The following is a 27,867-nucleotide window of genomic DNA, read 5'->3' as shown; positions in this document are numbered from 1 at the left end:
GCAGAAACCAGACATTTAAAGAAAGAAGGAGAATGTTAGAACGAAGAGTGGGCTGAAAGTCAGAGGGTGGGAAATATAAAGGCCTGGGCACAGTGAGAAAGGACTCAGCAGCAAGAGCAAGGCAGATTTTCCTAAACGAGTCAGAGCCCCACTCATACCCATGAAGGTCTCACTGACTTCCTGGTAGAAGAACTTCGTGCTGGGGCCAAGCGGGACCACTGGGCTTGGACCAAGAGAAAGAGGCCAGAGGAAGAGAAGGAAATTGCCACCAAGTTCTAAACGTATACACTTCCCAAATCCAACCTGCAAGTTTATTCCAAGCTGATAATGGCTTTCTTCATTTCCCTTTTACCCCTAGGCCTGATTTTTATACCATCTATGTGGAAGAGCCTGACACTGAAGGACATAACAGTGGGCCAGTCAGTGGCAAAGTAAGTGTGTTTGACTGAACAAAATGTAAAATGATCTAGCCCTAACCCACAACGTAAAATATTCTTGAATTCCCACTAAATAAAATGTATTTGATACAAACATTAAGAAATTAAAATAGTGAGCAGTCTAAAAGAATGCCTACCTTGTTAAACCATAACAAAATTAAAAAGTCTAGGAAAAAAGATACTGCTTTATTTGCTACATTACATCGTGATTCATTTGATAGGCATTTGCTGGGGACTTAGATGCTGCACTGTTACTTCATACAGTGGAAGCAGCAAGGCTAGATACTGCCTGCCAGTTCCACATGGTAATGCCACTCATTCCAAGCTAAGTCACCTACAAGTCCATGGTGGACTACCCAGCTGTCTCGTCATGCCCTTTTTTCCATTCATAAGATCCTTATAATCAGACTTAATATGCTAGTGCCTCAGGCAGAGTTCTTCCTCTCTTCCTGGGCCTGTATTATTGAAGTTGACTTTTTTTTTTAAAGGTTTTTATTTTATTTGAGAGAGAGAGAGCATGAGAGTGAGGAGGGTCAGAGGGAGAAGCAGACTCCCTGCAGGGAGTTCAATGTGGAACTCAATGCAGGACTCAATCCTGGGACTCCAGGATCATGACCTTAGCTGAAGGCAGTTGCTTAACCAACGGAGCCACCCAGGAGCCCTGAAGTCGATGTTTAAATTCTAGTTTTGTCATTATCTAAGCCATTATGCTACATTTTTACTACAGGAATGTAAGCCTTAAGTATTACTTAAAAAAAAAAAATAGAGTCATCTGTCCTCCGAAATCCACTGAAGACTCTGTTGTCCTGGACATAATGTAAAGCTGTGGAGGCCTCCATGAGTATGGCATTTTCCTGCTTCACAGAAACTTAATGTAACAATTGTCCTCTGTTGGAATACAAACATGTTTATTCTGGCACCCTGACTTTGTGGTTTATCAGAAATGTCCTTCTTACTTTTTCCCATTAAACCAAAATGATTCCTTATACAAGGTCCAGCTCAAGTCCTGCCATTTTAAACCTTTTCATCCTTTGCATTCCAACACTGCTTTTGACTATATCCCAGAATTTTTTTTTTTATTTATTTGAGAGAGAGAGATCACAAGTAGGCAGAGAGGCAGGCAGAGAGAGAGGGGCAAGGGCCCCTGGGATCATGACCTGAGCTGAAGGCAGAGGCTTAACCCACTGAGCCTCCCAGGTGCCCTATATCCCAGAATTTAACATATAATCATGCTATTTTAAGAGTGAGTGGCATAGTATCTATCTGAAGTATATTCAGCAGTTCTTTTCTATTTTAATTCCTTTTTTTTTTTTTTTTTTTTTTTGAGAGAGCGAGAAAGCAAGCAAGTGCATATGAACTGGGGAAGGGATGGGGAGAGTAAGAGGAACAAAGAATCTCAAGCAGATCCCCCAATGAGCTTGGAACCTGACGCAGGGCTTGATCTCACGACCCTGAGATCATGACCAGAGCCAAATTCAAGAGTTAAACGCTCAACCAAATGAACCACCCAGGTGCCCCTCTATTTTAATTCTTACCCATATTTGATATAATTATTTGAGAGGGGAAACTATAATCTGCATTTGCCTGACCCCTGCTGCTGACTTAATATCAAGTACCATATCTTTTTCTTCTAGTCAATGCTCTAGTTTGGTCCCCAAATAAACTTTAAGTATAATTTTGAAAGGTACTGCAAAGGAAAAGATCAAGGTGCACTGACAGATTATTGAGGAGGTCCTAACCTAGTCTGTGGTGGAGTGGGGACTGGGGCTGCTTAGAAAGTTCTCTGAATAATAAAAAGGAGAAAAGTTCACAAATGACTTGGTTGAGGGAGTCGCTGATTATAGTCGAGGAATGCACAGAATGAACAAATGAACAGACAGGCAAATGGACCGGTGGTTAGACGAATGGACTGCATGATATAATAGTTAATAATCATAGCAGTTAGCTCTTCCTGTGTGCACCTCTGTGCCAGGCACTGCTGGGATCCCTGTGTGCGCATTATCTCTGACCAGTGTCTAGAGTGCAGTGGCCTAGAGGCGAGGGCTAAGGGGAAATCTAGAGAAGGCTGCAGGGCACCAAATCATGCACATCCCTGTTGGCCATAGAATGTGTAATGGAAGCACCAAGGCAAGTGACATAATCAGATGTGTGTGTATTTAAAGATCAGTTTTACTGTATGAGAGGAATGGGTTAGAGGGAATGGGGAAGGTGAGGGGAGCCAAGTTAGATTTTACAACTTTCCCGGAAAGAGAGCATTGTGTCTAGGATTAGGGTAGAGGCAACCATCACGGAAGGTAGGAGATCTATTTACACCAATGAGGTGACTAAAGGGCGTTAGTTCTGGAGGAGAAGAGAAGATCATGGTGTGCTTAAGCTGCTTGTAATGTCCAAAGGTAGATGCCCAGAAGGCAACTGAACATGGATTAAAGCTCAGCGGAGATAAAGATTGAGCAGCTTGGCAGCATGTAGATGGTTCATGAAAGTGAAGAGTGAAAACAAAAGAAGGATGAAGACCACACCTCATTTAAAAGTTAGAAGAAGAGGCAAAGTGGATGGAGAAACTGGATGCCTTCATGGCTTTATTATTGTTACTGGTGTTTTTAATCACATACTTGAATTCAGAGTTAAGACATAACTTGAAATCAAAAAGTCTGTTTTAGTTTGCTCTCTTACGTTGTTGAAAGTTTAGTAAGTTCTAGATGTTTAGCTCATCAAAACCGTCTTGCTCTTGCTCCACTATTTCTTTAAAGTCTACTTTGAACAGTCCATTCTTTAAAGTCTACTTTGAACACAACCTAATGTTGTGCAAGACATTCTTAGGGGTGAAGAAAATGAGGCCATTACCCAGAAACCATGTGGAAGGGGCAAATAAAAGAAATAATGAGTTGATGTATAAGGAGTTTTTATTTTAAGAAACCTTAGAAATGTGATAGCTTAAACGGTGTTTAAATGGGAAGCTGATGGTGGCCTGGTATAAGTGAAGAGGGCTTTATGAACTGGGGTTGTAGTAGATGGTAAGAGAGACATTTAGTCTGGTGAGACCAGCAATTTCTTGATACTAAATTTGTTCCAAGGATTCTCTAGTATGGAAGTTGAATTAGGTGCAGAATGTCCTGACTGGTCCTGGGTAGCTTTAAGTAATGGTCTAATACTTGAACAAGTTTCAGCTGTTAATTCATTATTGAAAAACAAAGTATTACATCTTAGACAGATTGAAAAGTTGAAAAAGAAAAATTAAATTTGGACAAGAAACCTGAAATTAAGTACAAATCAAGTTAAATTTTTGATAATGCTCATGAACAGGACAGAATGATTCTAGAATGCTAAGGGCCTCCACTTTTTGGGGAAGCACGTGGAGGCAGAATACACAGGAAGGGTGTTGTACCTATTGAAAAGCCAACGATGTTAAGGCTGTATAGAACTTCCTACTAGCATTCTCCTCTGCAACCTTGAATTTCATTTTATAATAAGGAACTTCTAGATCCAGAAAACAGTTGTTTATTGAGAGTCTAACCATTTAGCTCCTTGTTTCGGAACTGATTCTGCTATTTCCAATGTATCCGCTCCGAAAGTGAATGATCACAATCCCGTGGTGAAGAAGCGAGGTTTTCTAATCTGAACTTGGTTTTCCCAAAGTTTCAAACATTTCTGTTCCTATTTATTATCTTCCCATCCTAAAAACTGTTCACTTATTGCCTGTCACAGAGATTTCTTGTTTCTCTCCTTTGTCCGGGCTAGAGTAGGGGACTAGCATCTAGACACTTAACATTTAGTAGAATGTGCCATCTGTTGAGTGGATACTTTATGACAGACTCTGTGCTTGGGAAACGTGATGAGTTAGATGGCAGGGTCTCTTCCCTGCAGGAGCTCACACTTTCCTGGGGAGGCAGGCACATGCACAGATGTTTCAATCTGTGGAAAGTCCAATGGCAGCAGAGGCCAGGAGGCTGGGAGATGACTGTTAGTACAATTGGGAGGAGTGAGTAGAATGACCACAAAAGGAGGCATAATTATGCCATAACAGGTGGGAATTGTGACTCATAGTCACAAACCAGAGTGCAAGGTCACCTTAAGAATGGGAATCAGGATGGGCATCTGGATGGCTCAGTGGGTTAGGCATTTGCCTTTGGCTTAGGTCGTGATCTGGGGGTCCTGGGATCCAGTCTCCTAGCTAGCTCCCAGCTCAGCAGGGAGTCTACTTGTAACCTCTCTCCCTCTGCGTCTCTCCCCACCAAGTAAATAAATAAAAACTTAAAGAGAAGAACGGGAATCAGGAAAGCAACTCAAGAGTTGATGGATTTAGCAGTAGATTGAACCGGTTTGAAAAGTCCCTTATTAACTGTGGGACCATGAACATGTTACTTAACTTCTTTAAACCTCAAGTTTCCTGGTCTTTCCTCCTGGAAATTCCAGATGGAGGAAATAGCTCCATCCATGCATATTACCATATTACCATACCATATTACCATGACAATTTCATGAGTTAATATACTAACGCCCTTGACAGTAATTGGCTTGTAAAAGTCTTAAAAAAGAAAAAAAAAAGCTGTCATTTTATAATAGTACTATAAGAGATTACACATTTTTCCCAATCCCTTGCTATTACATTTTCCTAGTCACTGAAAAAATAATTATGTCAGTTACTGACATAACATAATGTTATGTCAGTTAAAATGTATTCACTTAAACCTTGTCAGTCCAATGCACTAGGGTGATGAAGTGGAGAAAAATTTTAAAAACACAAAAGAATGTAACCAATAAAATAGACATGAACTCCAGTTCACTGTTCAGAGATAACCACTATTAATACTATCTTGATATATTTCCTTTTCATTTTCTGTGCAACGATGTTTACTGAGAAATGTTAAATATATTTAAAAATGAGGGGCGCTTGAATGGCTCAGTCAGGTAAGTATCTGCCTTAGGCTCAGGTCATGATCTCAGGGTTCTAGGATGGAGCCCCACGAAGGGCTCCCTGCTTAGGTATAAATTTCCATTTGTACTTTCAGTGTTTATGAGGACAAATGCCCAGAGTTAGCTGTTAGGTTATAGGATATGTGTCTTTTTTACTCTCTGGTTAGGCATTGTCACGGGATTCCCCCAGCACCCATGAAGACTTCTACAGAGGTGTCCATGGACAACCCCTCCCCAACACTGGGCATGATCATGAAAGCCTTTACAGCTGAGTAATGTTGTGGAGGTTGAACGTTTCTCTTAGATATTTATTGGCCAATAGTCTATTTTCCTTTGTTGAAACATGGTTTAATTTTTTTTTAATTTGCTTATAGAAATTTAGGGAATCCATGTGGTAGCATGGATGCTAGGCTCTGATGTCCTACTTCAAAACCCAGAAATTTCAGAGAAGGACATTTATTCAATTTTTATTCCCTTAAATAGTGATTTTATTAATTAATGTTGAATTCATGAAGAAAATCTTTTTTTTTAAGATTTTATTTATTTATTTGACAGAGAGAGATCACAAGTAGGCAGAAAGGCAGGCAGAGAGAGAGGAGGAAGCAGGCTCCCCGCTGAGCAGAGAGCCCGATGCAGGACTCGATTCCAGGACCTTGAGATCACGACCTGAGCCGAAGGCAGAGGCTTAACCACACCGAGCCACCCAAGCGCCCACATGAAGAAAACCTTAACTCTTTTTTTTCCCCCTTCAGATAATTCAAGCCTTACAGTTGGTAGATAAAGCTTTTGGTATGTTGATGGAAGGCTTAAAACAGCGGAACTTACACAACTGTGTCAACATAATCCTTTTGGCTGACCATGGTATACTTTCTTTTCTTTTTCTTTTATACTTTTCCTTTAAAATTATATTTTATCATTGATTATGTCTTACCATTTCAAGGAACATGTGAAAAGGATAGTGATATTTTAGAGTTTACTTCCAGACTTAAAACATTTTGAATGAGCAAGCAACAAGTTTTGTGGTAGGCTGTGAGGAATAGAAGACTAAAATTAAAATTTCTAGTTTATGCTTACATTAATTCTGAAAATCCATCCATATACTTACTTTTCTGTAAAAAGTAAGGGATATGGCTGGGTTATTGTTCAATCAAATATTTTTTGAGTGCCAATTCAGTGTCAAGTACTTTACTAGATAAGGTGTATTTGGAGGTACATAAAGCAGAAATGGGATGATTTTCCTTAGGTTAGTCAAGCTTAGCTCCAAAGGCTGTGAAGAAATGAGGCATGGAGGAGAGGAGGAAAAGGATTTTATGTGTACAGAACTTTTGTTCATATTTTATGACGTCAAGGTAACGAGAAACAGTAATTTATTTAAAAAATTTCTAAAATGTTTTCTTAACACATTGTCCTACTGTTTTAAAATGAAAGTGAACCATTTTAATGTCCATTTTGTTTAAAAAAATTAAAAAAAAAGAAATTTAAAGTGCATGCTGCTTATATAAATTTAAATAATGTATTTAAATAAATTTCTCCAGAGGATTTTCTTCTTTGAAGTTAGTTGATTCATGTTGAACAAATGATCTGTTCATAATTCTTGTTTATTCTTCTCTTATAAACGTGACCCTTCTCCTCCACTGCCAGGGTTTTCAAGGTCTGCCATTAAGAGTGAAATCATAGGGTCAGTTGTATAGGTGCTCAGTGAAACTTGTTTTGAGATCTGTAACATGGAATATCTCTGATTTGAAATGGTGAAAGACAACAGATTGTTACCATCTGTTACTATCTATCTATCTATACTCAGTGGTATACATACTTTTTTTAAAATTCAGGAATGGATCAGACTTACTGTGACAAAATGGAATATATGACTAATTATTTTCCTCGAATAAACTTCTACATGTACGAAGGGCCTGCCCCTCGTATCAGGGCTCGTAATATACCTCATGACTTTTACAGTTGTAAGTATGAAGATGCCATGTGAAACAAAAGGTAAAATTGAATGTGAATAGCCATACCTTATGATTCTGAGGATGTAGAGATTGCCAGGCCCTTCTTCTGACTTCTTGGGAAGACCATACAGAAGCAAAGGAGAAATCCCCTTCCTTGTTTAAATATAGTCAGTCTGTAAAGTCTATGGTAATATTTAATATTCTCAAATTAAAGCATATTCTACTTAATGTTGTTAATATTAATAAAGTATTAATGAAAACAAAATGTTAATAATAAAAATATTAATATATTCTACTTGTTAGGTTAAATATGTTCTACTTATAGCCATATAAGCAGATATTTATAATAAATAATATGTAATGAAATACAGTCTACTTACATTAATAATCCTAGTTATATTAATTAAAACATCAATTAATTAAAATAGTAATATTAATAAACTTAATATATTTTACATAATTGTTAGTTTAAAATGTATACTATTTATAGATTAAAATATATTCTTAAATTCTAAAATAATTCTTTGTTGAAAATAGTTTTTTACTCAATCTTACCAGATCATAGTCCTTAATAAATGTATATGTCAAATTCATCTGAGTTGTTCACATTTGTGATGTGATTCTTTTTTTTTTTTTTTTGAAACAGTTAATTCTGAAGAAATTGTCAGGAACCTCAGTGTAAGTATACAGTGTCCTACTACATATATGTAAGGTAATAGAATGTCCTTAAAATCTGGGTTGGAAGAAATCTATATTTCTGAGCCCAAGCCACTTGTCATTTATTTATGAAACCCTCCATTGACATCATTTTACATGCATATCGGTTGCTGTTATCTTAGGTGTTTCCATTTGCAGTTGTCGCGCCTCCAGGAGATTAGTCTGGGGGGCTCCCGGTTTTCACTGAGCGGGCTGATGGCCCCTGCAAAAGAGCCATGCCAGGGAGCCTCAGGCTGCGCCGCCTGTCACATGTTTTAATTGACTTAATATCGGAAAATAGTGAATCATGAACTCTTACCGTTCTGTTCATACGAGTAAGAAAAATCATCCCTTCACCCTCCAAGTATAATTGCAACTGCTTTTGATTGGTTCCCACATTCTGGGTTGTGAGTAAAGGAGCAAGGCAAACTCTAGATACCTAGCTTAAAGCCATCTGGGCTTTTCAAAGTGACATTCGCTGCTCCTGGAGAGACCTGACGAGTTCTTCTTAAGTATAGTTTTAATAATTCCGTATTTAAGGCATATTCCCAAGTATATTATCTATTACCTGAGATTCATGACCCTATCATTGCTTGGGATGGGGCTAGGTTTCTTTAAGTATAGGCGGCAATTACAGTAAAAAATGTTAAGATGAAATGTGAATCATTGAAAGTGAGGAAAACCCAGAGGGAGCAGTGTTACTGTCTCCTGGGACCCACAGCACATCTGATGTAGAAATGACCATTAGCGAGGCCCCTGGGAAGCTCAGTTGGTAAAGCGTCTGCTTTCTGCTCAGGTCAGGTCATGATCCCAGGGTCCTGGGATAGAGCCGTGCTGGACTTTCTGCTCAGTGGAGAGCCTCCTTCTCTCTCTCCCTCTGTCTGCCACTCCCCAGGCTTGTGCTCTCTCTATCTCTCTCTCTCTCTGTCCAATAAATGAACAAAATCTAAAAAAAAAATTTTTTTAAGATTTTATTTATTTGGCAGACGGAGATCACAAGCAGTCAGAGAGAGAGGAGGAAGCAGGCTCCCTGCTGAGCAGAGAGCCTCATGTGGGGCTCGATCCCAGGACTCTGAGATCATGACCTGAGCCAAAGGCAGCGGCCTAACCCACTGAGCCACGTGGGTGCCCCTAAAAAATTTTTCTTGAAATGACCACTAGATCAGCAATTCTTTAGTCTTAATCAGTTTTTTTTTCTCTTACACCTTCTGATACGCTGATCTTGAGTACGCAGGGTAGGCAACCTCACCCCATGCTGGTGAAACGCAGAGAGGCTGTGTGTCCATGCTGATTGGAGGGGCACTTGGGAATTTTCAGCATGTGGACTCTCTAAATCCACATATTGTTGTTCTATCCTCATCACCTCACTAGCCCTATAGCTGAAGCCGTGTTGGTGAGGAGGGGAAAATCTCTAACAATTCTGATGGTGCAGGGAATTTACCACAGGCTTTGGAAACCCATTACCTGGCACTGTAAGAATAGGCTGGGCCTGGAGCCACAGAACCCTGAAGGAATGGACCACCATTTCTTGAAGTCATCTGTTATTCCCAGGAAATACTGCATTGGCAGTGCAATATGTATTCCTGGTAATGCTGGTCCCTGGTCCCGTATTGAGCTTTTATTGGACAAACATAACCAAACATGAACGGGTGGCTCTTTAGCTCAACAGTATTGTGGCTGCATGACAGAAAACAATATCAACTTTGTTCTTAGATAAAATGACCCAAGTTTTCCCAACTTTAGAGTCTTCAGCCTAAATTCTCAAATGCAAAGTATAACCCCATTCTTCCTTCAGAAGTTGGCAACATGCCTCCCATTTCCTTGGGATTTATTCTGGCTACACACCAGCTAGGAGAGTATGACTGACATGTGACTTTTGGTCCTCAAGGGTACAGTCTAGTCCCGTGTATCTTTGAGGAAGCTGTGTACCCAAGAGCTGCCATAGAGTACTTGGCCTGAATGTTACAAAAATATTGACTTCTGAAGGAAGTAACAATGGGGGTGCCTGGGTGGCTCAGTCAGTTAAGCTTCTGCCTTCAGTTCAGATCATGGTCTTCGGGTCCTTAGATCGAGCCCTGCATTAGGCTCCCTGCTCAGCGGGGATCCTGCTTCTCCCTTTCCCGACCCCTGCTCATGCTCTCTTTCTCTCTCTCAAATAAATAAATAAAATCTTAAAAAAAAAAAAAGAAAAAAAAAAGAAGAGGAGGCCTAGTAAAGATACTAAACTAGGCAAGAAAAAAAAAATGGCCAAAATAAGTGTGCAATAAATAATTTCTCTTCCCCTTTTCATCCTATAACTCTCTTGCTCTATTGTCCATTTTCCTTTTTAGTTTTTTTTTGTTCAATTTCATGGTGTCTTTTTTTTCTTCTATAAATTGAGCACAAAATAGTAATGAGTACAGACAAAGTATTTGTGAGATGATTGAGACTTAAATAAAATGAAGAAGTAGAAAAAAATTTAATTTCCCCATATTCTTACCTGTATTTTTTTTCTCTTGTTTCTCAAAAAGGTCATGAGGGAGAAAAAGTTCATTTTTAGTTTTAGTTCTTGTCTCCTCACTTTTTTTTTTTTTTTTTAGATCTCTATGAGTTGCATTTTTATACAGTTTTTTTAAAAGATTTTATTTATTTATTTGACAGAATTGCAAGTAGGCAAAGAGGCAGGCAGAGAGAGAGGAGAGGAAGCAGGCTCCCTGCTGAGCAGAGAGCCCCTTGTGGGGCTCAATCCCAGGACCCTGGGATCATGACCCAAGCCAAAGGCAGAGGCTTTAACCCACTGAGCCACCCAGGCGCCCCGAGTTGCATTTTTACACAGTTTTAAAATATGCCACCAAGTTACTGCAGTAATTATTAATTATTTAATTATTAAGGAAACATTTCCCTCTAGTTTGTAAGAGATCCATGAGTTTTAAAGATAAAGAAACTGTGCCAGGTATCAGAAACTTTTCATTTGATTTGAGAAGTAAGCAAATGTAGGTTATTTCAAGGGTAAATTGAATCCATTGAAAAAGGATTTTGGTGCAATTAAACTGAGTCTTAAAATTTTTAGTGATATTTACTGTGTTATGTAGTCTTCATATGTAATTTAAATTCAGAAGTTGTAATTGCTACTCGAAATATCAACGTAGCTAGTGTCTGTCAAAAAAGGAGGGGAAGTTTATAGTAAAAAACTTAGAACATCAAACACCAACTCATAATTTCAAGTCAACAACTTGCAACAGTAAAAACAACATAATTGGGAAATGTGACCACAATGATACTAGGTTTCATATTCTTATTTTATTTTTAAAAATTTTTTAAAAAGATTTTATTTATTTGACAGGGAGATCACAAGAAGGCAGAGAGGCAGGCAGGGAGAGAGAGGGAAGCAGGCTCCCTGCTGAGCAGAGAGCCCGCTGTGTGGGGTTCAATCCCAGGACCCTGAGATCATGACCTGAGCCGAAGGCAGAGGCTCAACCCACTGAGTCACCCAGGCGTCCCTCATATCCTTATTTTATAAGCCAAATTTAAATCCTCTTAATTTAAAAAAGTGCTTAATTGTCTTAGAAGATGTTATTGTTGAATTAGCTTGCATGTTTTATAACTTACATAAAGAAAGAATTTACCTATTTTTTAGTGCCAGAAACCTGATCAGCATTTCAAACCCTATTTGACTCCTGATTTGCCAAAACGACTCCACTTTGCCAAAAATATTAGAATTGACAAGGTTCATCTTTTGGTGGATCGGCAGTGGCTGGCTGTGAGGTTTGTACATCTATTCACTTGTCTTGTAATACTTTTAACAACCGTCTTTCAATATAGATTACCTTAATTTTTTTATAATTTATATTAACATATGTATTTTTTGCACTGGGGTACAGTTCTGTGAATCGTCAGGCTTACAAAATTCACAGCACTCACCATAGCACATACCCTCCCCAGTGTCCATAATCCAACCACCCTCTCCCCCCACCCCCGCAACAACCCTGTTTGTTTCCTGAGATTAAGAGTCTCTTATGGTTTGTCTCCCTCCCGATCCTACCTTGCTTCATTTTCCCCCCACAACCCCCCACCCTGCCTCTCAAGTTCTTCATATCAGAGAGATCATATGATAAATGTCTTTCTCTGGTTGGCTTATTTAGCTCAGCCTAATACCCTCTAGTTCCATCCACATTGTTGAAAATGGCAGGGTTTTATTTCTTTACCTTAATTTTACCCTGCTATTATAATCCTGTGATTTTTTTTCCTGAGTATTGATATTTCCTTGACTTTTTACATGCCACCTAGAACTTCTGCATTTGAAACGCCTGTTCTTAGGCATTTCAGTCTTAGCATCCTAATCCTCACAAGACAGACGAGCAAGAGGAAGAAGACTGACACTGTAGACCGTTCCAGAAACTGTCAGTACCAGCACACCCGCACTCAGGTCATTTTAAGGTGGCAGACGGGATGTAAAGATGATATCAGTTGTCCTGAAGGTTGGTAGTAAGTTATTGATTGGGTGGCTCCTTGAGATCGTTGTCTGTCATCTTTGTGGTTTTTATGAAGGAGCACCTTTATGGTTCTGAGGCCAAGCTAACCCATTGGTTAGCTTGGTCTTTTTTTTCTAGTTACTATGCATGTTGATTGTTGAGCATTTGTAAATTATAATTGTGTTTAGAGAAAATAAAAACCATTCTGAATCCCCTCATCCCAAGATAACCAATTCATTCATTGGTTTCACAAAATCATGTTTGTTGTTGTGTGTGCTGGGCCTTGTTTCAGGCATTTGAAGGATAACAGACAGGATTCTTGTCCAGTGATGAAGACTGATAATAAGCCAGCAAACAAATAGATACACACTTTCTGGTAGTGCAACTAATGTTTCCTATCTCTTTGTTTCATTCCAGTGTTGTGGTGGTGGTGGTGGTTTTTGCATGTGCATACGTGGGTTTAAATGGAATCAGGATCATATTTTCTGGCCTTATTTGTGTGCAGTGTAATGCCGGAGGATACAGAAGACAGTGGGTGTACAGACTCTGAAAGACATGTTTAACAAAGGGAAAATAAGGCAGTTGGGCTCTAATATGAGTGGGTACAGGATGAGGAACTGGGGTTTTGGCAAAACCTGTTCTAAGCAGTACACAGTTAGGCCAGAGAGTGTGCGTGCTCGCAGCTGACCACAAGATGGCGTTGGCCTCTCTCCTTGGGATTGGGGTTTCACAATCCTTTGCGAGGATGAGTGGCTTTATTGTACGGCTCACCATAGCATTCTCCAGAAGAACTAAAAAGACAAAGCTTTACTAATATTAAGTATATAAAGCTCTTAGTAATGTAGGCATGTATCATGCGAGCAAATATATGTCCAAATGTGGGTAAATGGCTCCACAAATATTTACTGTTGAGAGTATGAGATGGAAGAAATAAAGAGGTCACTGGTAACAAATGCAGAAGTGCCCATGCATCCTATAACATGACCGATCGGTTATAGAAGGAGAGTCCAGCCACCAGAATACCTCTGAGTATTACACATTAATATCTAGTCTCAAATTACGAGCTTTTTAAATGTAACCACTAGCAGCAAGATGTTCAAGGCTGAGGGTTCAAGACCCGCCTCCACACATAGACTGTGAGAACATAAACAAATTAATGTCTCAGGATTTCGTCTTCATCATCTGCAACACCAAATTAGCCTGGTTTTATTAGTCTCTTGATATTAAAGTAAACTCATTTATATCAAAGGGAAATGTTGCCGACAGCCCAAATCCGAGCCACCGGGGTGTCTCATCTGATCAAGCCCTGGGTTCGCTCTACCTCCAACCCTTAACACATGAGTGTCAGGCTGCCTGGTCTCTACATTACAGTATGCTGTTTTTAGTTATAATGTCCGATATTTGATAGCTAGATAGATCTCCTTTCCAGAATTATAGCAAATATCATCGTTTAGTGTACTCTTTCACCGTCATCATCTTTATTTTGCCTAAAATGTGTTGGATTTTATTAATTTGAGGAAACCCAATTATTTGAAACTACAACTGAAGTATTGTTAAAGTGCTCCCTAAACGAACTTGAATAATAGCTTTTCATTTTATGATTGAAAAGTGACAAATACCTTCCAGGTACCTTTCTTTTTCTTCTTCTTTTTTTTAAAAAATCATTTTATTTTATATTATTTTATTTTAAAGATTTTACTTATTTGTCAGAGAGAGAGAGAGACAGCACAAGCAGGGGGAGCAGCAGATGTAGAGGGAGAAACAGGTTCTCTGCTGAGTGGGGAGCTCAATGCAGGAGTCTGTTGAAGGACCCTGGGATTGTGACCTGAGCCAAAGGCAGACGCTTAACTGACTGAGCCATCCAGGTGTCCCTCCCAGGTACCTTTCTAAGAAATGGGGGTAGACACAGTCCCCCGCTAAGGATCTTTGTGCAGGAAAGGAGAAAGACAAGAATTGTAGTCAGTTGTTATAAATACTGCATGAGGATTGCTGCGTGAGGATCACGTACAAAATGCAAGGAAACAAAAAGAGTGATTACACAGCCCAGGTGTGGATGTCAGAGAACATCAGAAGAAGCTTCCTGGTGGCTGTGATTACTGCTCTGGGCTTTGAAGACTCAGGATGGGATAGCTAAATGCTGTCACATGCAGCCAGTCTGCCTCAGGTAGTTGTGTAGTCTGTGCACTGCCCAGAAGCATTCAGCCAAGAAGAGAGGCAGTGAAAACAACTCTTGCTCAGCTCACTGAGCCCTGATAGGGGGCTATGTCTGCAGGAGGAAATGGACCACTTTACTCTGCTAGAAGGCATCCATCGGCTTGCTAAGCCTCGAGCACTGCCAGGCTGTATTCACAGAGGTGCTTCTTTCTCAAAATTCTCTACCCAGAGCAATGGGGCACCTTTTTCAAGCCAGCAGCTGCTCTGGAGCAAGGAAGTGTAGAAACAGGTTTCCGGGCTGAAGGACTAGATTCCAGCAATTTCAAATAGTTCTGCATCACTAGAGCCCTGGGAGAATGGAGTTGGTCTCTTCCTAAAGGAACTGTCATGACTAAAATCTATGACTTTTGACAGTTAAGGAAGCAGGACGTTGGTAGATACAGGGTGGCTAAGGTGAATATGTGGATATGAGCATTTGCATTTCAGAGAGCTCAGTGTCAATATGGCTAAGAGGTGTGTGTGTGTGTGCATGTGTATGTGTGTGGGTGTGTGTGTGTGTTGTGGGAAGACTCTGAAATTCACAGTCAGGATAACCACTTAGACCAATTAGGAACTTGGTTCAGGCCAGAAGTAACAAGGATTCGGCTGAGCACGGCAGAAGAGGAGAGCAGGGGAAGAAGATGTGAAAGGGACTGTGCAGGTGCGTGGGACTTGGCAGCTGTCTGAAAGTCAGGAAAGAGGTCTTGCTCATCTCCAACCTGTGTCATTACTCAACTGAGGTGGAGAAACTGGCCTTGATTTCAACTTGACTAATTAGGCATGGAGAAGATAAAAGAGAATATGTTCCAGAAGATTTCATATGGTACTTGGAAGTTGAGCTTAACCAGAATAGATAAAATCAACTCATCTTTTCCCAATGCTGGCTTCTGTTTTTCCGTATGTAATTTCCAGTCTAATGGTTGGAAAGCATAAACAGGACCAGTTGGAAGAGTTGGAAGAGCGAGCCAATTGATAGAATTTTCACTTGAGGACAGAAAATCGTGTTTCTCAAACACTGTTTTTTTTTTTTTTTTTTTTTTTTTACCTTTTACTTCCAAGTAAGTATTGACTTTCGTATTGACTAGTTTCCTAACTGAGTTCGGTGAGAAGTTGAAAATATTAAATATTTTTCTGAAAATAAAAATAAAGGAAGGATCAACTTCAGAAAATTTTACCAATGACTTGATTCTAAAGACCTCTTTTCCCCTTTAATTAATGAATCCTCTAGCCTTCCACACAGAATTTAAAACTTAATTATCCCCATATAGTTCCAATAATCTGATGGAACCAAATATCACTGAAATAAGGATAAAAATATTTTTAAGCAACTCTTTCCTTCTGTCCGATATTTTATTGGAATTAACCAAAGTAATGAACTGGCACCTTGGATAATTGAATTTGAATAGGACTCCTCCTGTTTTTCCCTACTCTTGCTAGTCCTTACCCTCTCCTTTCTTTCCTCTCTTGGGTAGAGATGAGTGTAGCCTGCTCAGTGTTGTGATTTATTTTTTAATTTGTGATTTATTTTTATTTAAGCTGAGTAGGAGTCATTTATGGCTGTTGTAAAAGTTAATTTTTTAAGACACTTAAGTCCTGCCTACGACATAAAAACAAACAAAAACACTGCGTGCATGTATTTGCTTGAGGAGTGGGAGGTAGGAGTGGGAAAGCAAATGAGAAAAATCTCTTAAGGCCAACTGTTGGGAAGAGAAGGCTTTTTTTTTTTTTTCCATTAGCGACCTAATTTGAACTCCTATGACATTATTGCTTTAAAAAAAAAACTAGGTTTATTTGTTGCCATTTTGCCTTCATGTATAAAAACCAACTATGTATAAAATTGCTAATATTTCTCAGTTCAAATACTAAAGTATGAAAAGATGGACAAAAGACTAATTATATTTGAAAAGTCCTTCAAGTAATAAGGCAACAGCCTATGGAAGAATGGCCCCCAAATTAAAAATAAACTGAATTTATAAGATTATACTAGCTTCTTCTTACCAAGTGTTATAATTAACTTCCCCTCCATATTGTTTATACTTTAATAGGAATCAATATTTTTTCCCAGTTTCAAAGACTTAATTCTAAAGTACTGAAATGCTTTAAGTAGCATCTTAGTCAAACTGTTCTGAATCACTCAGACATGAATTAATGTGTAAAGATACAGGTAAGCTAGAAGATAATTTTTTTATATTTTTAAATTCTTATTGATGTGTAGCTGACACACAATCTTAACATTTTGATTTTTTTTTTTAATCTATGCCTTTGTTTTTATCTTGTCAATGTCTAAGTGTCAAAGGCTTTTGAATTCTATTTATAGATTCTGGAATTCTCCTTCCTTCTCTCCTGCCATTCTGTTTGTTCCTCTATGGTTATGAATTTGAGCATGAAAAGAACTATGTTTATGCTGTTGTTGACAGAAAAATTTACTTCTATAAAAGCAGAAGGTACATAAAAATCCATTAAAGCTCAGGTTAAGAGTATGATTTCATATCCATGTATTTATTGCAATGTAACATTATTATTTCTTTAAAGGAGTAAAGCATATTCATCCTGTGGAGGAGGCAATCATGGTTATAACAATGAATTTAAGAGCATGGAGGTAACTTACTGCTTCATTTTTTTTTTAAAACAAATATTTATTGAGTAGCTACTTTGTGATAGGCAGTCTTCAGGGCTCTTGAATACAGCTTTGAACAAAACAGCTAAGGATCCCTGCCCTCATGAAGCTTTCATTCTAACAGAGGAATATAGACTATTGCTGTTAATAATGTAGTATATTACTTGGTATATTAGGGGTAGGTACCATGGGAAATGAAAGAAAAGCAGAGTTGGCAGACATTGGGGATGTTTCAGTGAACCATGGGAGTGGTGTGCTATTTTACACAAGGTGGAGAGGGTGAGATTCATTATGATGTTTATACAGAGACTTGAAGAAGCTGATAGAATTTACCTTTCAAATATTCAGGGGACAAGTGTCCCAGGTTGAGGAAACAGCCAGTGCAAAGGCCTGAAGGTGGCAGTGTGCCTGACATGTTGGGGATGAGACAGTCATAGGCTATTGGAAGGATGTTCAACTACGGCTGATTGGAGAGGAAGGAGTGAGGGTTCAACTGGGTATGTTATGTTCAAAATACTTATTAGGCATTCAAGTGGAGAAGTTTTATGGGCACCTAAAAAGAGTCTGTCTATGCAGAGATTTTAAAAATTTAAGTTTTAGGTGTGCAAATTAGTTTTAAAAGATACACAACTAGAGACAGTCTTCAGAAACTGAGTAAATATAGGTAGAAAGGAAGACCAAAGACTGAGCTGTAAGCAATTCTACTTGAAGAAGTTGAAAGAAAAGCAAAGACACTTAGAAGTAAAGCCAATAACGAAGGAAGAAAACCAGGAGGAGCATAGTGTGTCCTGGAAACCCAGGGAAGAGACTGTTTGAATAAAGTATAACTGATATTCCCCCATAGGTAAAGCCTTAAGACTTTTCGCAACTGGCTGTCTTATCTATTTCCATTAATAATAACACACACCCCCACACTCCCCCCCCACACATACACCCATCCTTCCCAATTAAAGAAAATGTTTTTGGCTCTTTCTGAATATACTGCCTTTTAACATTGTTATGAAGAGCTATAGATCCTTGTAAACATTTGAAAAGTCTCTGGAGACCCAGAGATGCAGAATACTACTGGTATTTGATATTTGATAATTAAGCCAGTTACTATAAGGAACACTTATGCCTCCTGTTCTTTGCTGATTATCTTGGGAAAAAAGATACATGACACTGTTACCAAAAATATTTATGTTTGACACTTTTTTCTAGTTATTTATAGTCTGAAAGTATTAGGTGGGTTATTCATAATATATTTAACAGGAATTAATTAAATGTAAATAAAAGTATTCAGGTTTCTTCTTCCTAAAAGTAGGGGGGAGATATATTTGAGAAATCAGTGGGTCAGTATAAGTTGTTAAAAAAAAAAAAAAAAGTAGCGTTTAGAGACTTCAACAGTTTTTGTCACTTAACATATTTGAACAATGACATGAAAGGACTGTGGAAAGAATATCTGGTATTATTTGATGAATTTCTAATTTGTACCATATATATGGTAGAATTGTGCTGACCCTGGTTGTCCGGTGTTGCTGGTTTCTCCTCATCTGTTGACATAAGAGGGGCTGTGGAAGCAGGTCCATGTAGCAAAAGTAAATATAATATAGATTATATTTGACTGGGATGGTTGGAATCCCAATCATAGGTGCAAATGATATAAAAATCATTTTCAAGAATTCCTCACAATAGCCTCAGACATAACTAGGGAGCTAGGACAGAGGGAAAATTGGGTCTTTGCCAACATCTGTTTTTGCGTTTAGATGGCATCTCATAACCATAGACTGTTGTCCCTTAGGCTATCTTCTTGGCACATGGACCAAGTTTTAAAGAGAAGACTGAAATTGAGCCATTTGAAAATATTGAAATCTATAACCTAATATGTGGTGAGTATATCTATTTACATTTGACACCAAAATGTGGATATAGTTCTAAAAATATGTATTTTGTAATTGGTAATAAATTGAATCCCAAAGATGGATGCTTTGCCCTAAGAAGACAGAAAGGAGAAACGATGAGAAGGAATCATCATCAGAATTATTCAGGCCTAAGAGTCAAGTCTTCCTGTTTGTTGCTAATGATAAACATTAGCTCTCAGGAGACCAGCTTTTCTGTCAGCTACTATTTGAAAATTTCATAAAACTTAGATAAATAAAATTACATTTCTAACTTCTCAAAGCAGGCAAAGAACTCCTAAAAGCACAAGTATTTTCTTGTAATTATAGAGAAAAACTTACAGCATAAAAGGATGAAAGGAAGTACTTTCTTGGACAGATGCTTTGGATTACACTTAGTATTTAAAAAGGAAACAAAAAAACATTAAGAATTAGAGTTTTAGGGGATCTCCCCTACTTTTCTGCCTACATGCTTACTTCAGAAAGTTATACTACTAAATCATTTGTCTTGGTAAGGCAATGGGTAAGTTGTAATTGCACCTTGAGCTTTAGGAATTCTGACGTAAATACACTCAAAATTGTCATCCCTAATCTTGCCAAAGGCCTGTGGTGATTGAATATGACTTAGAAACCAAAGAGTATCCATTTGAAAATAATGTGTTGTAGCCTTACCAACTTTGACTCTCGGATCCCAAGCTGAGTTTGTGGTCAAGGATGCTGGCCCTTTGTGAGGAGGCTTAGAAGGAACCAGATAGGATTTCAGCTCTAAGGGAGTTCTATTTGGTGGCATTTAGCAGGAACCACTTAAAAGACTGTGTTTGTAAAATATCTGTGTATTGGGTTGTTGTAGGGAAAAAAGTAGAAAAAGTGATCTAAATATTAGACAGAATTTATGAGTTAATTTTTAAAGGTATCTGTCCTTAAAGAAGTTTCATATAACTAAGTAAATATACTGTCAGTAAGATTGTAAATTAAATTCTTCAAAATTGTTCCTGATATAAGTATAGCTTTTTATGCTAGAAAACCAGGATATGCTTAAGGAACAAAGTGACCATTTAAACAATGATACTTTTCTCTGGAGGAGCAGAAACAGTTCCTGAAGGTGTGTGTAGTAAATGTTCCCATTGTCTAGAAAGAGGAGGTGATAGAAACTATGGAAGGGGGGTGGGGTGAGGGAGCATGTGCACCTGGATGGTTCAGTAGGTTAAGCGGGTTTGGCTCAGGTCATGATCTTAGGGTAATGGGATGGAGCCTCACGTTGGATTCTGTGCTCCATGAGGAGTCTGCTTGGGATTCTCTCTCCTCCCCTTCTCTCTCTCCCCCTCTCTCTCTCCCCCTCCTTGCCACACCCCTAGCCCCAAAAGAAATCCCCGAGGGAAGGGACACTAACCTAAAGGCATATGCAATACAAGACCACGTTATAGTGGAATTTATTAAAGAAAGTTTTGTTTCCTTCCAAATGTTAGACAGGTGTTGCCTTTTAATTTAAAACTACTGTGAATTTATTTTTAAAAACAGATCTTCTACACATTCAACCAGCACCAAACAATGGCACCCATGGTAGTTTAAACCATCTTCTGAAGGCACCTTTTTATGAGCCAGTCCATGCAGAGGAAGTGTCAAAGCCTTCTGTTTGTGGCTTTACTACTCCGTTGCCCACAGATACTCTAGACTGTTCGTGTCCCAAGCTACAGAACGTAAGTAATAACTTCACATGTCCATAAGAATGTGAAGGGGCAAGTTGATCTATAACCAGGGTTATAATAGGGGTAGATGACCACCAGGTTTGTGTTCTAGTTCATATATTTACTAAGTAAGTATATGTGCTTTCTCTGAAGCTCGTCTGGAGATGAGAGATGCACTGAAAGATTAAGTATGTGACTATGCTTTGTAAACTGGAAAGCACTCTTTGGACATTATTAATTCCCTTGTGGGCTAAGTGTCCTTAACCGTTCAAAGCAGTAGAATCTTGAAGCTGTCTTTGGTTTCCTTTGTAAACTTATCCTCTTACAGCTAGGGAGATTCTGGCGCTAGGAGTCCTCCAACCTCTGAAGGCAAGGAATCAGAACAGGAGCTCAGAATCCAAGGACCAACCCTCCCTGTGAGAACCAGAGCACAGGGATGAGGGCTGGGATTTCAGGGTGGAATTGGAGGCCTGTTATTAGGAGTCGATCAAGTTAAAACCAATGTCAAGGTGCATTTAATGCCAGGTTAAAAATGTTGTAGAGTTAAATAAGTACCTGCTGCCTCGGGTAAGAGTTACTCCTCATGGCCTGAAGGCACCTTTTTATGAGCCAGTCCATGAAAAGACTAGTCCTAGAGCAAAGACTTGACTTTCTCTAATCCTCAAAATAACATTATGCCACATAGATCAATAAGTATATAAAGAAATGCTGACTGAAAGAGGCTTTAAAGGACAAAAGTCCAGCCAAGATTCCCAATAAAAATCAAGTCCACAGCTTGATCAGATCAGAGTAGGGGTGTAGGTTTCTTACCTACAGCTTACCTGGATGGAACCACCATTTAAAATAATAATAATGTTAAACATTAAGATGTGGGTGTTTTCATCTCCATTTTAGGAACAAAGAAGAGTTAGAAGAAGCTAGGTAAACTGTCCAAGGTCACAGAAATTTGATCTACCTGACTGCAAACCTCCAAATTCTTCTTTGTAAAGAATGCCCTTTGCTGTTCCAAGTGTGGTCACGGGAATAGCATCTGCCTCTTGAAAGCTAGTTAGAGATCCAGCAACTCGGGCCCCACTGGGCACAGGATTACAAATCAGAATCTGCATTTTAACAAGCCCCTCAAGTGAGTTGTACTCATATTAAAGTCTGAGAAGCCCAGAGATGTTGTCATTCTAATTTAGTAGTTGATTCTAGCTGTGGTCACAACTTTGCCTCCTTATCAATTGTATCTTTGTTAACTCCCACACAAAGTATCCCAAGCAATAGTAGGATCTCCATCTCTAAGCAAGTGGCAGAGTTGGAATTTAAACTCAGGTTAGTTTGGCTTCCTTGCTTAGTAGTAAAACATTAGGGTATTACTGCAGAAATAATCCTGATCCCCTTAAAACATGTCTTATCGCTTTGACTTGACTTTTTCTCTCTTCCCCATATTGTTTTTCAGGATATTGATTTAGAACATGTGAATCAAATGCTAAATCTCTCTCAAGATGAAAGTAAGTCAATAGAAAACATGTCAATCTTTGGTGTTTAAGCCTAACAAAACAAAATATTGCCTTTTTGGGATTCCTTAAGATAAACTCATAGAGGCTTTTGAACATAAAGATTATATTGCCAGTATACTGGAAGAAGAAAAAAAAAAAAACCCAAAAAACTAGATCTAAATAACAATCACAAGCCTGGGGTAGTTACAGTGCTCCCAAGAATACAAATTCCTTGAAATGGTTGTGCATGTTCCTTTTCTTAGATATGAGTAGCCCAAATGGCCCATCTCTACTGCTTCTTGTCTGTGTGACTCCAAATCACTTAACCTCTCTGGGTGTCAGTCTCCTCATCTATGATAACGGCACCCACCTCATGCAGTTCTAAAGACTGAAAAAGTTACTCCATGGAAATAATTTAGAATAGTGCCTGGCCGCAGCAATATTATTATTACCTGTTATCTTTTAAGTATTCTTATGTTAAACTCACTAGGCCTGTTTCATCATTTATAAAATGGGGATACTTTCTTTATAGAGTTTTTGGTACAGTTAAATGAGTTAATATATGTGTGCACTTAGAATAGTGCCTGGCACACAGTAAGAGTTCAGTAAATATCTAGGTTGGCTGATAATCTTTTTATAATCTGTTGAGTACTGCTGCATGGCATGAATATCTTGTAGGTTTTTAAACTATCAATAATTGATGGGTGTTTAGAAATAATAGGCAAATAAAAATAAGTACATTAGGACATACTGTTCTTTAAAAGTGTAATCTTTCCTATGATAATTACTAAGGTAGGTCATCTTTGTTACAAAGTATGTCCTTTTGGTTTTGAGGATGTATCTCTTCAAATATGTCCTGTGAGCTGTTAGCTCCTTGGCCAGATTACTTTTCTAAACCCTAGTTTTGTAATATATAGAATGGAATATAACACTTGCCTCAGAATTATAAGAATTAAGAGGTTAAGTATGAAAAGTAATTATCAGAGTGACTGGCACATAATAAACCACCAGATGATAGTTTCATGCATAGAAATATTTGCTAATTTTACAAACATTTTTATTTTATTTTCTTTTGTTTTTTTCATTTTAGTAACAGTGACAGAGAAACTAAATTTGCCATTTGGGAGGCCCAAGGTTATGCAGAAGAACAAGGAGCACTGTCTTCTCTATCATAGGGAATATGTCAGTGGATTTGGAAAAGCTTTCAAGATGCCCATTTGGAGCTCCTATACAGTACAGAAACCAGTGAGTTCCTGTGTCCATTGAGCCCTGAAGGATGGAAAAGATTTGTAGTTCTCGAATATTCTAAGAATTGACTTTTGATTTTCAGTGGAGATCCCAAAGGGTGTTCAACTGATCTGTGTCTTGTAAAACAAGGTCCCAGGCATTCCTTAAAGGTATTTATAGGTGCTATGTCGGTGCAAAAGAGAACACGTTGTGTTTTGTCCAGAGAAGTTAAAAGGTATTCACAGACCAGTTGGTGAGGCAGGTAGAAAAGTTTTCCAAGAGAAGCAATAGGAAATAATAGAGGCACACTATTTATTTCATCTATCCTAAGTACATGATAGGTGCACCTAGAATGTGAGGCTAACTAGATTATGAAGGGCTTTATATTTATTTGATTGTTTAACAAATACTTTTCTATCTGCTGTGTGTTATGGTGGGCACAAGGAGACTAGTGTGAGGAAGACGTAATCCATCCCCGAAGGATGCCGCACTAGATGTAAGCATCTAGACTTACAGGTATAGATGGGCTATGTGATAGATCTCTTTAGACTAGGGTTGAGAATCCAACTATTGAAATTCTCTTCTTTTTCACTGTCTGACAATCTCTCTTTTGATATGTGACCCTGGGACTTTGGGCTACCAAAAGAAAGAAAATAGATCTCTATTTCACACCATATACAAAATTAAATTATTGGTGGGTTTATAGATCTAAATGTGAACAGCAAATCCATATTTTCCTTTCTATATATCTTGATGACCTTGGGATAGAGAAGGACACAAGAACAACAACAACAACGAAAATACAGAGGAAATAGACTAATTTGTCTATATTAATATAATGCGTGACAAAAAGACAAAGTTATAGAGGAGATATTATATTTGCATTGTTCATAAGAAACAAGAGATGAGTATCCAGAATGGTAATTAGGATCCAGAATAGCTAATAAATCTCTTCCACTAATCAAGAGAATGGCAAACATCTTAGTTAATAAATGGGCAGTGACTATGCGCCAAGCAACTGAACCTCATTCGCAATCAGGGAAACAGAAATGAAAGCAAAAATCAAAGTCTGCCAAAAATCAGTCAAAACACCCCTTCAGGGCAGGGATGGTTCTACTTAATGTATCCCACTGCAATAGAGCTGCCCAGTAAATGTTTCCTGAATGAATGCATTGGCTAAATTAATCCTAAACCATTATTTTTAAAGACTTAAGGAGAAAGCAAGACTTTCAACTAGAAGGGTAAATAAATAATCAGGAAGCTGTTCTTTTTTTTTTTTTTAAGATTTTATTTATTTATTTGATGGAGAGAGATCACAAGTAGGCAGAGAGGCAGGCAGAGAGAGAAGGAAACTCCCTTCTGAGCAGAGAGCCCGGTGTGGGGGTTTGATCCCAGGATCCTGAGATCATGACCTGACCCAAAGGCAGAGGCTTAACCCACTGAGCCACCCAGGCACCCCAGAGAGCTGTTCTTGTTGAGAAAATCTTGATATCTTAGATCCAAAGACTCAAATGATAAACTTCAACCTATTACTTTTCTTGTTAAGGGTAGAGAACCTCCATTTTTTTTATGGCCAAGAAGTGATTGGTTGTATCTGGTTTATTTACTATTCTTGTTCCAATCCAAGATTTCTGTAGAAAAATAAGCATATTTTCCTGCTATTAACTGAAGCTTTGTATGTTCTGAACACCAACTCTACTGCTGACAATGGTTTAATTGTGGTGCCCGGTAGGAGAGCACTGATGTTTCCCAATGTGGGCAAATATTTTACCAACAGTTACCTGAGTTCATGTGTCTGGTTAATGGCAACATCCCTTTCCTATTATGTGAAATCTTCAGTTTGTGACTTCCCTCCACATACTGTGGAACAACAGTATGAATTTACTTATTCCTTAAAATAATTCCTATTTGTTTTTTGGTTTTGAGAAGGGCAGTAGATCAAGGCCAGTGTTATTATTCCATTCTCTGTTTTGAAAGTTCAGGTAGCAGGGATTGTGTGGAGTTAAGGGGAATGTTTATGTTTTTAATACTTTCCCCTGCTGTCTTGCATTCCTGAATTTATATGAGCTTTGGCGGAAACCAGAGGCAGAGAGATTTTAAGTGGGCCCAGACCAGGAGCTTAGTACAATTCTTTTTTGTTATTGTTTTAAAACTAGCTTCTTTGTTACCAAAAGTTCCTGTCCTTTCACTGATCCCACAGAACTACTTGTGCATTTCTCCTTCCATGAGACAGGATGGAATTCTAGCAATTTTCTGCTTTCTAATTCAGAAATTACTCCGTTAGTATGTTGTGGTTCAAGAAAATTACATACAAGGATGTTTTGAGATTCACATAAAAATGTTGTAAATCAGCCCTGTGTTTGAAAAATCAGACTTTAAATAAGCGCTTTTTGGAGCATGGGCCCAATTGGCTTGTGTCTTTAAGTTTTATGAAGTTTTTGTTTTTCCGTGGTTTTGGTGGGTTTTCTAATTTTTGTTGTTGTTATTGTTATCACAAAAGAGTTCTGGAGAAGCAGCTGTGATTTGAAATCAAGGTCCTGCAAGAACAGTTTCAAAACTATTAGGGTTGATTAGACTGTATATGGGTTTTGCTTCTGGGACCATAGAGTAGGGCTGTGTAAACTGCTCTTTCTGTTGCTGGGTGAAAAATTGAAATTAAGAGCAAGAATTAGGATTGTGTTTTAGAGTATATACCTAATAAATTTAATGTAAATAAAAGGACTTTTTCAGAGAAGAAAATCAAGCACACGTGAAAAATGTTTCCCTCTCTCTCAATCTATTTGTGTATACGCGTCCCATATAATTGGATTTTTGAATAGCCTTTTTTTGTTTCCAAAGCTTGTCAGCGCTAATACTATAAATTATGGCTCAATCATATGTTTTATGATTCTTTAAAAAACTAGGAACATTACTATGTATCGTAAACATTTTTGGGGGGAACTATAAGAAATATTTTTCCCTATAGGAAAAAACCATGACCATAAAAATAATTTTAAAAGTATATAGTTATTATTCTTACCATAAGACCAGATGGTAACTATTCTATCTTAAAAATAATAACATTAGTTTTTATGTTCAGGCTATAGGTAAAGAGAGTCTATAACTTCAATAAAAATAATTTCATCCACTATTCAAGTTTTATTTTAACCTCACGCCAGACTAGGAATGAAAGCATCTCTTTTTCCTGTGTATGCTCATCATCTGCTTCTCTTGAAGAATTTTGAGAGCTAGGGAGTTCTGATTTTATCTGAGTGTCTGAGTTCTATTTATTGTTTTCCTGACTTTCTACCCCTTGGCTTTTAAAAAAACTCTGAAGAACTCTAAAGAGCTAGCAGGTTTGAAGCTGTTTCTATGTGTGGAGGTGGGGGGATGGTTCGCTGTGCCTTTGCTCAGGAGCCCAGGACTCAGAAATGACGCCATCATACCTCCCCTCCATCCTTCTAGAGGGCTGCCGATTGCATAATCTCCCCTTTATAAAGGAGGCCACATCCTGTCTTTTCCTACTCTCGATGCACTTATATTAGGGGTTCAGGTTTGGTGTGTAAGAAACAAGATTTTCAGTAAACAAAAAATGTAACTTTTTTTAGCACTTTCCCACTAAAGACATGGTGATCCATGTCCCCCAACTCAAAGTTTGTATTCCTTTGAGAAAATAGTAAATATTTTTGCCCAACTGTTACGTGAGTATAACTTTTACAGCTGCAGCCTCATGAAAAATTATAATACACTTCCTTCCTTAACATTTTATTATTTATTTTTAAAGATTTTATTTATTTATTTGACAGACAAAGATCACAAGTAGGCAGAGAGGCAGGCAGAGAGAGAGGGGAAGCAGGCTCCTTGCTGAGCAGAAAACCCGATGCGGTGCCCGATCCCAGAACCCTGTGATCATGACCTGAGCTGAAGACAGAGGTTTTAACCCACTGAGCCACCCAGGTGCCCCCCTTCCTTAACATTTTAATAATTCTTTAATTTATTTCTTTTTTAAAGATTTTATTTATTTATCAGAAAGGGAGAGGGAGAGCACATGCAGGAAGAGTGGCAGGCGGAGAAGCAGGCTCCCTGCTGAGCAAGGAGCCCAACTCAGGACTCCATCCCAGGACCCTGGGGTTATGACCTGAGCCAAAGGAAGATGCTTAACCGACTGAGCCACCTAGTGTCCCCATTTTTATAATTTTAACTGTTGAATATAGGCATTCAGTATATAGATTTTTATTTAATCCATTGCTTTCAATATAGTACATCTGCTCTCTAGACTGTGTTGTGTTCTTCAGTCTGAACATCCTTCCCGTTCAGCCTCTCTAGTGAGTAAACTTTCCATCTAACTTCTTTTACAAACT

The 27,867-nt window shown here is 38.3% G+C and overlaps 1 protein-coding gene across 1 annotated transcript in view; it reads left to right on the top strand.

Annotated features, from left to right (window-relative positions):
• The window catches only part of ENPP3 (ectonucleotide pyrophosphatase/phosphodiesterase 3), a 75,727-nt gene that overhangs the window by 32,729 nt on the left and 15,131 nt on the right, over positions 1-27,867 (top strand). Inside the window, exons 11-20 of the mRNA XM_082730395.1 lie at positions 359-431; positions 6,104-6,212; positions 7,181-7,309; positions 7,947-7,978; positions 11,613-11,740; positions 17,173-17,239; positions 19,038-19,125; positions 20,653-20,831; positions 22,261-22,312; positions 23,391-23,545. Of these exons, the coding sequence (XP_082586521.1) occupies positions 359-431; positions 6,104-6,212; positions 7,181-7,309; positions 7,947-7,978; positions 11,613-11,740; positions 17,173-17,239; positions 19,038-19,125; positions 20,653-20,831; positions 22,261-22,312; positions 23,391-23,545 (1,012 nt within the window). The remainder of the gene's footprint in view (positions 1-358; positions 432-6,103; positions 6,213-7,180; positions 7,310-7,946; positions 7,979-11,612; positions 11,741-17,172; positions 17,240-19,037; positions 19,126-20,652; positions 20,832-22,260; positions 22,313-23,390; positions 23,546-27,867) is intronic.

The sequence above is a fragment of the Mustela nivalis genome (genome assembly GCF_964662115.1).
Source record: "Mustela nivalis genome assembly, chromosome: 5".
Taxonomy (NCBI): Eukaryota; Metazoa; Chordata; class Mammalia; order Carnivora; family Mustelidae; genus Mustela; species Mustela nivalis.
Note: the sequence above shows the minus strand (reverse complement) of the source record. Positions and strands in the feature narration are given on the sequence as shown.